Genomic DNA, 11,666 nt, shown 5'->3' with positions numbered 1-11,666 from the left:
GAAACTAAATAAAGCTGATTGTTCTGAGCGATCGATACCCAAACTATCAGCAGCAGACCTTGGCTCTGATTTGACCCTGTTCTGACTCTGATAAGACACTAGATATCAAGCCTGAAGCTGTTTAAATGCCCTTCAACCTACTCCAGGCACTTTTAATCTTGTTGGCAGGTGTAAGATAACTTTGAAACTGGAGACAAAGTCAAAGAGTCCTCAGTTACATAAGTGAGGGTGAAAATAAAACTGCTGATAGCATTTGTGGCTCAGCCTGCAGGGGAGGTCAGACTGCATCTTGTTGAAACAAAAATATAAATTGAGTCACTGCACAAGCAGCATCAAAGAAGAAAAATAGTTTTATTTACAATGATAGAAAGATGCATGTCAAGCGATAGTTTTCCGAGGATTTTTTGAAACACTGAAACTTGCCATCATTCTGGCATCTAACTACTTCTCCATGGAAAAACCTTGTCAGTGCAGGGAGCAGCGCTCACCTCATATTTGCCAGCGAGCCCAACAGGAGCTCTGAGTGAGCAGCAGAAAGCTTAGAGGAATGAAACTTGGTATCTTTGCAACATTCCTGAGTCTATGCTGTTGCAACACAACTGATTTCTTTTTAGAGACGCCTAATTGCAGGATTATCAGGTCACAGAGAATGAATTTAGCCCGACCTCTGTGATGTGCTGAAGATTATCGTTAAAGTAAACACACTATATGGCCACTTTATTAGGTATGCCTTGCGACCATCCAGTTAGAACCTCTTTTGAATTCAGAACGGCCTATAAAGAGATAGTAAAATAGCTGCTATTGTTCTAACCTAATGCAGCGAGAAGCTGTGCTACAGTGCTAACTATCTTGTACATCAACAGACATAATTTAGTTTAGATTCAGCTTTTTGCTGCTGTTGTGGAAGGTTTAGCTTAATTTAGGTTGGTTTTTCTTTCAACTACCAGGACAAGGAAGAGCTTATTTGGGTAGAGCTGTTTTTCTGCTTTTGAGGGTAGTGGCCATTCATTTCTAAGGTTTTTCAGCTCTTCCTTTATTTCCTGCACCACCTCTGTTTATCGTCTAACAGACCTAAAGCCTCTACGAGGTTTTTAATTCAGTTTCCTTGGTGCTGATGAAGGAAAAACAGACATTTTATGCTGAAAGTAACAGTTTGAATGTTCAGAGTTTTTGCATTTTATCAGAGTTTTAATCCTGATTTTGCTCTGTAAGAGTCATGAAAACTAAGTAGCACTGCGAAAGAATGCTATGAGTTATTAAACGATGCTTCTCCTCTGTAATGCTCACAGGCAGGAAGAGGAGTATGAATGAGCAATTAGCAGTTTTATTGCCGTTTCTACTGTACCAGCAGAACCAGTCAGGGTTTGAACACCTTGACCTTTGTGCTGGGATTCAGTGTTCAAAGGTGGAACGAAGTAGTCGGCTCTGGTCTTTAATGCTTTTATTTCAATTTAAAGGCAACATATTTTTTACTCAGAGTTTCTAACAGTTTCTTTACTTTTTTAGCTTAATATTTTAGGTAGAAAAATGCTTAAATTACTTGTTCTGAACAGCTTTGCTAAATAAAAGAAATTTCAGGTGATAAATGTGTTAATCGACAGTAAACTGATCACAGAACGATGAATAAACCCAATGAGCTGCATGCAGACTCCTGCACACTGTGAGTGAACTGCTATTAATAATCAGCTCCTCATGTCACCTTACGTAAGAAGTCAGAGTGTAATTATCATCATAAAAAGTAATTATCACACAGCTTAAAGGGTGCAGCTGCGTGTTCATCATCATACAAGGCTGGACTGAGAGCTGCCTCCCAGAGGATTCAAGCACACCCAGATTTAAAGTGATCCTGCAGCTCCGAGTGAGCCTGACCCGGGGAATTCCTTCCTGTATCCTCATGGCATCCTTCTCCTTAAACTTTATAATAACTCAGCGGCTTTTACAAAGAGCACAGACTCACCAATGTACTTTACAGTATCGTGCAATAGTTTTAAACCACCCAATATTTCCTGTAACTGAAGCGGTCTTGATCAGTAATTCTCTGGGCTTTCTATCAACCCTTTATTGGGTTTTCTTTGGACTTTAACTGCTTTTTCACGGATTTTCCTCATTTTTCTGCCACCCAAAGTATGACCTGTGGATGGTAGAAAGGTTGTGTATTATGGAAAAGTAAGAAAATGTAGAAACTTCTTCTTTTCTTGCTTCTGTTAACAAGGTATGGACTGTTTGCAGAGAGAAATGCTGAATGCAAAAACAGTTTAGTTGAATTATCAATGAAAATATCAAAACCCCATTTAGTTAAGATAACATTTACCTTTCAGAGCCTGAAAGAAGCAAAAAAGCAGACAAACTACATCTTTTATTTAGGAGGAGCAGGAAAAGGTATCCAGGAACCTACACACATCCATAATAACACACACACCAGTGTAACCATAGAAACACAGCAGGCTCAATATGGGAGGGAAAGGAGTCCACTGACTTGCATTTCATCACCAACATGACGTTTATTTAATGGATGACCATAATGATCTGGGTGTGAAAACATAATATAGTGACACAGTTTCAGATGCTCTTCTAAATTTTAAACATCCGTTTAAAACTTGATTAACCAAGCTTTCATTCAGAGATCTTCACCTTCTCTCTCAGGCCTTCCTGATAAATCTGGGCTTTCTGCAGGGTTTCATCATGCAAGGAAGAGGGATGATTGTTCTTCACCTGAAGTCAGATAAACCTCCATTATTTCACCAACTGTGAGGATGTTTTAGAGAAACGCTGTCTTTCTAAAAAACAACATTAGTGATGCACGAGTTACATGATTTCCCCTGAAGTACACCTTCCGCCAAACTTAGACTCTTATGTCACACTGCTTGTGTTCTTTAAATTCACGCCTAAGAGAGGACTTCTCCAGATGGAAACAACCGGCACATTTTTAGACAATGAGCTCATCTTAAAGTTGCACATTTCTGTCATTCCTGCAGAACAATGTAACCCTCCTACAAGCTTCTGGAAGAAAGCCACTAAACCTTAAAGGCGGCTGTAATTTCCATATATGTGTTTTAAGCTATAATGCAGCAGTTCCGAACAGAACTCTGTTAAACGCAGGTAAGCTTTAATATTATGGTCACTGAGTTACTGACGTACACAATAATTTCTCCCATACATGCTCTTCTATGCATGTATCTCTAGCAGGCTGCTATTACTCTAGCTTTTCTCTGTCTAACAGCATCCTTTAATTGGCATAATAAACAAGAAAAGATAAAACTATTGTTGCTTAAACTATTGAGTTTAAGCAACAAGTTGGAGATTCAGGTTAACCTGATATCTGTGGGAAAGTATTTACCCCGTTATGCCTTTCTTCTTTTATCGATTTGTTTATGCACCTTAAATGTTTCAAATCATTAAACAAATGTTATTATCTGAGTATGTGCAAAAAGCTATTTTAAAATGATGTTTTCATTTAGCCTGCAGAAACAAGAAATCCCATAAACAGAACCTGCCTGACAAGATGAAGTAGGCTGAAAGATCTCAATAAGAAACACATCCTGCTCCGATCTAAAGAAATTCAAAAACCTTCCGGACCTGGACGGCTAACCGCTGAAACCATGAATTCTGCTCTAAAGTACTAAATCCTGCAGGAGAAAATCCGACCAATAACGTTGTGTTCAAGAACACCCGGGTTATGCAGCAGCACAATGATCCAAAGCCACCAGGCGATCCACTTCTGAATGGATAAGAACAATACATTGTTGCAGTGGCCTAGTCAAAGTCTGGAAATCCAATTGTAAGGCTGGTTTTACCTCACCTTAAACAGACTGTTTCTGCCGCGCCAACGTGGCTGGATTTAAAACAAGGTCTTGTGTGTCAGCCCTGGTGGTGTTGGTGGGAACGTTGGGAATACAGGTTTCTGTTCACTGTAAACAGCGTAGTCTTTGGGTCAGAGAGCTTATGTAAGGTAGTAAAAGCCATTATTTGCTCTGTGACAAGACCTGGTGGAGGTCAGAGCCTCCACAGGTTCTGATCTGTTATCAGGGGTTTGTGTCAGTCTGTCAGCGTAAAGTTGCAGCAAATGTTCTCAGATGGTCAGAAACGTCTGATATAACTGTTAGTTTATTTGTTAGTGCCTCTCTTCATTCTTCTCCAAGTTTTCATTGATGAGCGTCTCAGTTTATCTCGCTGTCTTATGTTTCTTTAATCATCACTTTCCTTCCCATCCAGCTCCTCTGAGATGTCACTGATCGCTGAAAGACAGCAGGAAACTCAACTCCTCATATTCTTCACTGTCTGCCAGATTGTGTTGAAACTCTGCCTAATTTTGCTTTGATAAAGTAACAGAGGGAGTTCAGAAGGTGTGAAGGTACTGGCACTATTTACTTTTTATTGATTTATTGCCTGGTAACAGTATCCTGGAGACAAGTTACCAAAACATTAGCGCATGGCAGACACTAGGCCTGTTTTGCATGTTTGAAACAACATCATGGCAGCGGACACTGATAATTAAGCCTTTAATTACTGATGACTGTTTCTCATGTGCTTCCTCAGCTGGTGTATGACCCTGCGACGGGCGTGGGGGGCAGACATGCCTGGATGCATCAAATAAATGTCACTCGTACTGATTTTCAGAACATTTATTTAAGGAAAGATGTTTCTGTTGGTCATTTTTCAAACATTTAAAATAAGATTTGAACAAATTGAGGAGGACTGTACATTTGTACACACAAGGCAACAGAATGGCTCACCTGGTCAACTTCGGATGCGACTGAATTAAACTTTCATCACTGCTCAGTGAGATCATTGGAGGTTTGTAAGGTGAGCAGGAGACAAACAGAAAGCGAATGATTGTGAGACCTTCCCTTTGTCACAAAGCCACAGTATCAAATGACAATCCTTCATGGGAAACTACACCATTCCTGTGGAGAGAGGCTAAAAATCATCATAATGAAGTAGAATAAAAGCACAACTAAAGATGTTTCTTACATCCTAAAGATATTCTGGGTTCTATTACATGTCTGCTAAAATTACGAGAATATTTTTTCCACAAGCTGCTTTTCTCACACATAAATATTTCACTCATAAACTCCACGTCTGATTCACTCTGTATTAACTCACTGTTTATCCATTATGAAAGATTTTCACTGAATGTTTTCCTCCGGTACAATCAACCACACGCCAGGGGTCTGCAACCTGCGGCTCTGGCGCCACAAGTGGCTCTTTGGACCTGTCATGATGGCTCATATTAACTTTGTTTAAAGATGATAAAGAACCAACATATGTTTTTAAATGAAAATATAATGAATGTATGCAATGAGAGAAAACCCACAGGGTCTCTGGGAAAATCAGTTTAAACCATGAAACTGAAAATGTAAGTGTTTTTTATAATCACAGCATGATTTGAAACTGGTCATTGCTAGTTTAGGCTGGAGTTGGACTAACTTGTAATTTTGAGTATTGCTAAATAGTTTTAAGTCAAATGCACTGCTTCCTAATTTCCTGTTTCAGAAAGTGAAAATATTAAATCTAAGCCTCAGTAAATGAGGTGACAGACTAACGTGTTGCTCATGTTGGCCATGTTCATCATTCTACAGGTTCTACAGGTTTCAGAGGACTGAACAACGTAACTCAACTCAACTAGGCTCTGGTTTAAGTAGTTTTGTTGTTTTAGAAATTAAAATTACATGAACAACCAAACAATATTGTTCTCTCAGTTAAAAACATTAATGTACATTCACTGGTCACTTTGTTGAGCAAATGAGCCAATCAGATGGCAGCAACTGAAGCATTTAGACTTCCAGACATGTTGAAAATGACTTGTTGAAGTTTAAACTGAACATCGAAATGAGGAAGAAAGGAGATTTAAGTTACTCTGAACAAGTATTTCAGAACCTGGGATTTTCACCCATATGCATCTGTCAGATTTACAGAGAAAAGAGAGAAAACCTCTGGAGTTGCAGCTGTGTGGATGAAGCAGCCTGGTTGATGTCAGAGGAGAATGGGAACTCTGGTTCGAGGTGATAGCATAGCAGCAGTAGCTCAGTTAGCTACTCTTTATAACCAACATATGCAGAACACCATCTCTGAATGATCTCTGAACTCCTGCAAGATTGAAGCAGATGGGCTACAGCAGCAGAAGACCACACCTGGCCCTGTCAGCCAAGAACAGGAAACTGAGGCTACAAATCACACAGACTCACCAGAACTGGACCAGAACAGGTTGAAGAAACGCTGCCTGGCCCGGTGAGTCTCATTTTCAGCTGCAGCACTCAGTTGGTCAGGTCAGAATTTGCAGTAATTAACATGAAACTTTGGATCTATCCTACCTAATAGCAAAGGTTCAGGCTGGTGGTGGTGGAGTCATGGTGAGGGTTATATGTTCTTGGGACGTTTGGGCCCCGTAGCACGAATTAAGATTATTTATTTTCTGGGGTTAGAGTAACATGGGAGACAGAAGTAAACACAACACCAGAGGAGTTATAGGAGCATCAGACGGCTCTAACACTTAAACAGCAAATAACTTCAGTTTCTGGTGCTGCTGGGAGGTGATCTTTGTGGTTTAATGATAGGTTGGAATAACTTGCATCCAAACAACAACCTGTAGCTTGTTCTTAAACAGATGACTTCTGGGTATGAATATGTGTGCACAAATTAATTACCCTTAAGCAACAGATGGCTACCTATGGTTTCTTACATTGAGAGAACAGATTTTAATGAACATTGTGGTGATGAGATCACCATGATGTGTCCCATCATTCAGCAGAACCTCAGGTTGGAGATACTGCTAGAAGATTATCACAAATTAGCTGATGGAATGAGAAACAATGTAAAAAATTATAAACTGAAAAACATTTTACAAGAAAACATCAATTTACTCTTCTGTGACTCAGTTTAATGAATATTGTTTTAGCTCCTTGAATGATGTGCCAGAAGTAACATTCATTGGACCAGTTCCAGCCTCATGTGTGATTGAATGTTTCAGTTCTGACTATGAAACTCTCCAATCATGTCTAAGTTCACCAAGAAATGTACTTTGTAATAGTTTAATCACAATCTCTCCCTAACGTCTACGTTCAATCCACCTCAAACTTTTCATTTTCGAGTTTCTTTGGCGCCATCTGGTGGTCCTTATTATTAACAATAATATTTCCATAAAAAAAGAAAACAATCAGACACAATTGAAAACTTTATAAAAACATAAAAAACTCTACGCAGTAGCTTTAAATTAGAGATCCCGATGTATCTAAATAACAGAAGGGCTAAAAACGAAGCTCAACACAGTTTTCTACAAAGACATTCAAGAACTAAATTCACATGTGCATTCAAACATTTATACGTTTTCAAATTTCCGTCTAGTTTTCAAGTCTTTTCTGTGTTTGATGTTTGTTATTTGGTTGCTTCGTTTAGGAGAAGATTAACGAGTTAAAGTGGGTCAGGATGATGGAGATGACCGCGCTGGCGCTCAGCAGAGGAGGAGCAGGGGTGACCTTACAAGATGAGCTCAGGGCTGCAAAAACAAAATGTGCAACAAAACCGGTCAAATATGCAAACATATTCCTTATTCTTTATATTTTTTTTATTTTGGCCATATTATGCAATAAGAATCTACATATTTAAATGTTTTTAACACATATGCAGACCTCCACCATAGCTTAACTTTTAAGTATTGCCGCTTCTATCTATTTATCTCTGTTCTATGAGTGAAACAGGCCAATATTTATTATCCGGAGATAAAAACCCTTAAATACCAATCCTAAAATGCAAATTCAAAAAAGTATTTTAAGCAACTGCTGAACAGTTGTTGCATAACCACATCAAAAACAAGTACGATAAGTGTACATCTCAATAAATTAGAGTACAATTGAAAAGTTCATTTATTTCAGCGATTCAATTCAAAAAGTGTATGTTATGTCGATTTAGTCCACACAGAGTAATATATTTCAAGTGTTTACGTCTGTTAACACCGATGATTACAGCTTAGAGCCAGAAGACTGCTGACTGAACAGCTGACAGTAGCTAACAACCTCAAGGACGGTAAGCCACACGAGGCCATTTCGAAAGAAGCATGCTGTCCGGAGTACTGCATATGAAGATATTCATGGAAAGTTGAGTGGAAGGAAAAAGTGACTGTGTGCTGGACAACTGTTCAGTCAGCACTCATTCCTAATAATGTGCAGGTTATAAGAAGGCATAAAATCACATTTGTGTATTTAAATAATTTTTTATTGCTCAGAAAATAGTGTTTAAATGTTCTGAGGAACAGTTTTTGGCTTTACATTAGCTGTAAGCCAGAAAAATCAAAATGAACAGGAAAAAGAATTCAAATATATCCCCTTGTAAATACTGAATCTACATTTTATCAGAGTTTTACTATTTTAATTAGTGAAATGATTTAACTTTTTTAAAATAATTATTTATAATGTATTCATAATTTCAGATCCTGCTGTATGTCACAAAAAGGTTATGGCATGTATTCAGACAACACTATGTTGTTTGTTTGTTTTTTTGCCTTATTTGCTACATTTACTGCATTCACATCCATATAAATTTGTGTTTGTAGAGCTGATTATAAAGTCTCAAACCCCCAGTGGGTCGTGGCAGATGGCCGCTCACACTGGGCCTGGGTCTGGTTCTGCTGGAGAAACCTCCTGTTAAAAGGGAGTTTTTCATCTCCACTGTCGCTACATGCATGCTCAGTATGAGGGATTGCTGCAAAGTCAACACCAGTGACTGTCCACTGTCTCTACATGCTCATCCGGGAGGAGTGAATGCTGCAAGTCACTGACTAGATGCAATCTGCTGGGTTTCCTTAGATAGAACAACTTTTTATCCAATTTGAATAAATAACTGAATCTGACTGTTTGAAAGTTAGGATTAATTGGAATGTATGAACCTGACTGGGAATCTGGATGATTCGATTGAATTGACTTTGTGAAGAGCCTTGAGACGACATGTGTTGAAAATTGACGCTAAATAAATAAAACCTAATTGAACTGAATTGAATGTTTAAATGTGCAGCAAATCTTGATATGTGTTGATGGGAAGATTTCCTGCATGATGTGCTCTTCATTCACACTGCAGCTGCTGGAAACCTGCTCCCTGACCGTGGGAACTCTGTGCCCTGCTCACCGACTCACAGGTGTTGATTACAACACTGACAACAACCTGTCCAGAAACACTGATATCTGTGAGGGATTTGTTTAAAAGGAACAGTTCAGATGTTCAAGTGGGTCATCAGTAGTATGACATTACCTGCAGCGGACTACGGTTTTATCGAACTGAGTTAAACTGGAGCCTTAGGAGGAGCTGATCTCAGTAACTTAAACCAACTCAAACTCGAAACTTTCATACCGGTCTGAGCCAAGCGCTGTAACAGCAGATTGTAAAGCTCTACAGTTTTGCACTTTCTGTGCCAAAGTTATTTCAAATCAACCATTAAACAGTAAAACTGAGTCATCACAACATTAAAGATGAACTGCATTTTTCTACAGGACACAAGAGGACATGTGAAAGAGCCAGAAACTCAGGAGAAAACATGTTGACAGTTATAATTTTCACTAGTTTGAGTTGTTTCATGTGTTTATAAGAATGTCTTTCTTTTTCAATTAAACTTTTGTCTATTGTAGGTAAGGTACCGACTACTGACAACTACTTCATAGAAGCTCACTTTCCAAGATTGAAAGATTTGAAGCGGATTTTCACTCAGCGCTGGAATATTGAACCTTTTGTGTATACAGTGTGTGAAAATGTGTGTCCTGCTGCGGTTCTTACTGCGGCAGCTCTTCCCATCAGGTTGAAGCATCCCGGTCACACAGCTGCAGATGGGCCCAGTGCTCTTACTGGTGCAGATTTGCTCACAGCTGCCGTTGTCTTCCTCGCACCAGTCTGACTCTGAAGAAGAAGAAGTTGTAGTTATGAGCCGAGTGTTTCTGTTCAGTACATTTCGAAACAGTCATTTGTGCAACAGTGTTATGTTTTCCCAGGATTTTATTTTGGTATTTTGTTTTAATAGCCCTTTTGTTGCTGTATTCCCTGAAACTTGCAGTTTATTGGTAATTTGAGACATTTGGAAGAGTTTCTCTTTTTTCAGGAGCCAATCCCTAATGTTCAGTGTATTTCTCCCTCTTATTCTCTGACAATATCGACCATAATATATATACATACAGCGCAGACCAAAGGTTTGGACACACCTTCTCATTCAAAGAGTTTTCTTTATTTTCATAACTATGAATATTGTAGCTTCACACTGAAGGCATTAAAACTATGAATTAACACGTGGAATTATATACTGAACAAAAAAGTGTGAAACAACTGAAAATATGTCTCATATTCTAGGTTCTTCAAAGTAGCCACCTTTTGCTTTGATTACTGCTACGCACACTCTTGTTATTCTGTTGATGATCTTCAAGAGGTAGTCACCTGAAATGGTTTTCCAACAGTCTTGAAGGAGTTCCCAGAGATGCTTAGCACTTGTTACAATATTCATAGTCATGAAAATAAAGAAAACTCTTTGAATGAGAAGGTGTGTCCAAACCTTTGGTCTGTACTGTACATCATGATCAATCATTAAAATGACTGATCATAGTATATTGGTTCGGTCCTTCTCTCTTTCTACATCATCACTGTAGCTACATGAGAAACTTGAACTTTCCTTAAACAGACTTCAGTGATAACTGGGAATCCATCCCGTTCGTTTTAGAGCTGCTCTTTAAAGTTGCTCAACGAAATGTAACTGTACATTCTGCATGTGTTCAGCTTTAAAACAACGCTGTATCTGTTTGGTGCTCGTGAACCGACCCTAAAGGGCTGTACTGAATATTTCCGGTACATCCCTGCTCTCTATATATCCAATAAAATCCCAAATTCCAATGTTGGGAATACTGTGCTGACTCTTTAGGTAGCGTGAAGGAAAAGCCCATGTTTTGTTCTGTCTTTTTTTTTTCCTCCACAGTTTTGATCACGGGTTTGTGAAAGTAATTCTGATTAAAATGACTGATGATGGTATAAATCTGAAGATTGCTTTCTAACCTCTCCTTCTGATGGGTCCCACTGTCAGTATGTGCTCCTTATGGTCACTGTCTTCTGAGTACATTCTCCTCTTGTGTGGACAGTTCTGGACACGAAGGACACAGACTTTAACTTCAAGCTGGAAAACGTTTTATCACTTTTCAGGTCAGCTAAACAGTTTCTCGAGTGTCTCACCACTTTGCAGGCGTTTGTGTCTGAATCACACAGCGAAACATCACAGTGCAGGTGGACCTCATCGTAGTCCCCAATGAACTTGAAGACGGTGACGTGGAAGCGGCAGGTGAGGGACACACCATTCTCCGCCATCCCTATGGTGTTGTCCTTTGTGTTTGGGCACCTATGGGTGGATGGTACAGCCTAGCATTAGCTATTTTTCCATTTTTAGGTGCAAAATCTATAGTTTCTTTGCTTTTGGAAATAGTACTATGTAATATTTGCGTCATCTTGGTGGGGACGACACGGAACACTTCACAAAAAGAAAACACACCTGGCTCTATATGGAAAAGTAACTGTCCCCTTCTCAAATTACAAATTAACTGATTTACCACAAAAGCTAGTTCAGTTTATCTAGCCACACTAGACTGATGCCAGACCTGTTGAAACAAGAAATCAGTTAAATAGAACTTGTCTGACAACATAAAGTAAGCTAAAGG

General features: G+C 39.0%; 1 protein-coding gene across 1 annotated transcript in view; it reads right to left on the bottom strand.

The window, feature by feature from the left end:
• Positions 1-4,607: 4,607 nt before the first annotated feature.
• Positions 4,608-11,666, bottom strand: part of tecta (tectorin alpha) — a 46,127-nt gene continuing 39,068 nt past the window's right edge. Inside the window, exons 21-24 of the mRNA XM_047378616.1 lie at positions 11,188-11,350; positions 11,014-11,098; positions 9,757-9,876; positions 4,608-7,492 (exon numbers count right to left, since the gene is read on the bottom strand). Of these exons, the coding sequence (XP_047234572.1) occupies positions 7,389-7,492; positions 9,757-9,876; positions 11,014-11,098; positions 11,188-11,350 (472 nt within the window). The 3' untranslated portion in view covers positions 4,608-7,388. The remainder of the gene's footprint in view (positions 7,493-9,756; positions 9,877-11,013; positions 11,099-11,187; positions 11,351-11,666) is intronic.

This window comes from Girardinichthys multiradiatus, chromosome 11, assembly GCF_021462225.1.
Source record: "Girardinichthys multiradiatus isolate DD_20200921_A chromosome 11, DD_fGirMul_XY1, whole genome shotgun sequence".
NCBI lineage: Eukaryota > Metazoa > Chordata > Actinopteri > Cyprinodontiformes > Goodeidae > Girardinichthys > Girardinichthys multiradiatus.
The sequence above is the reverse complement of the archived record's forward strand: the minus strand, read 5'-3'. Positions and strand labels throughout refer to the sequence as shown.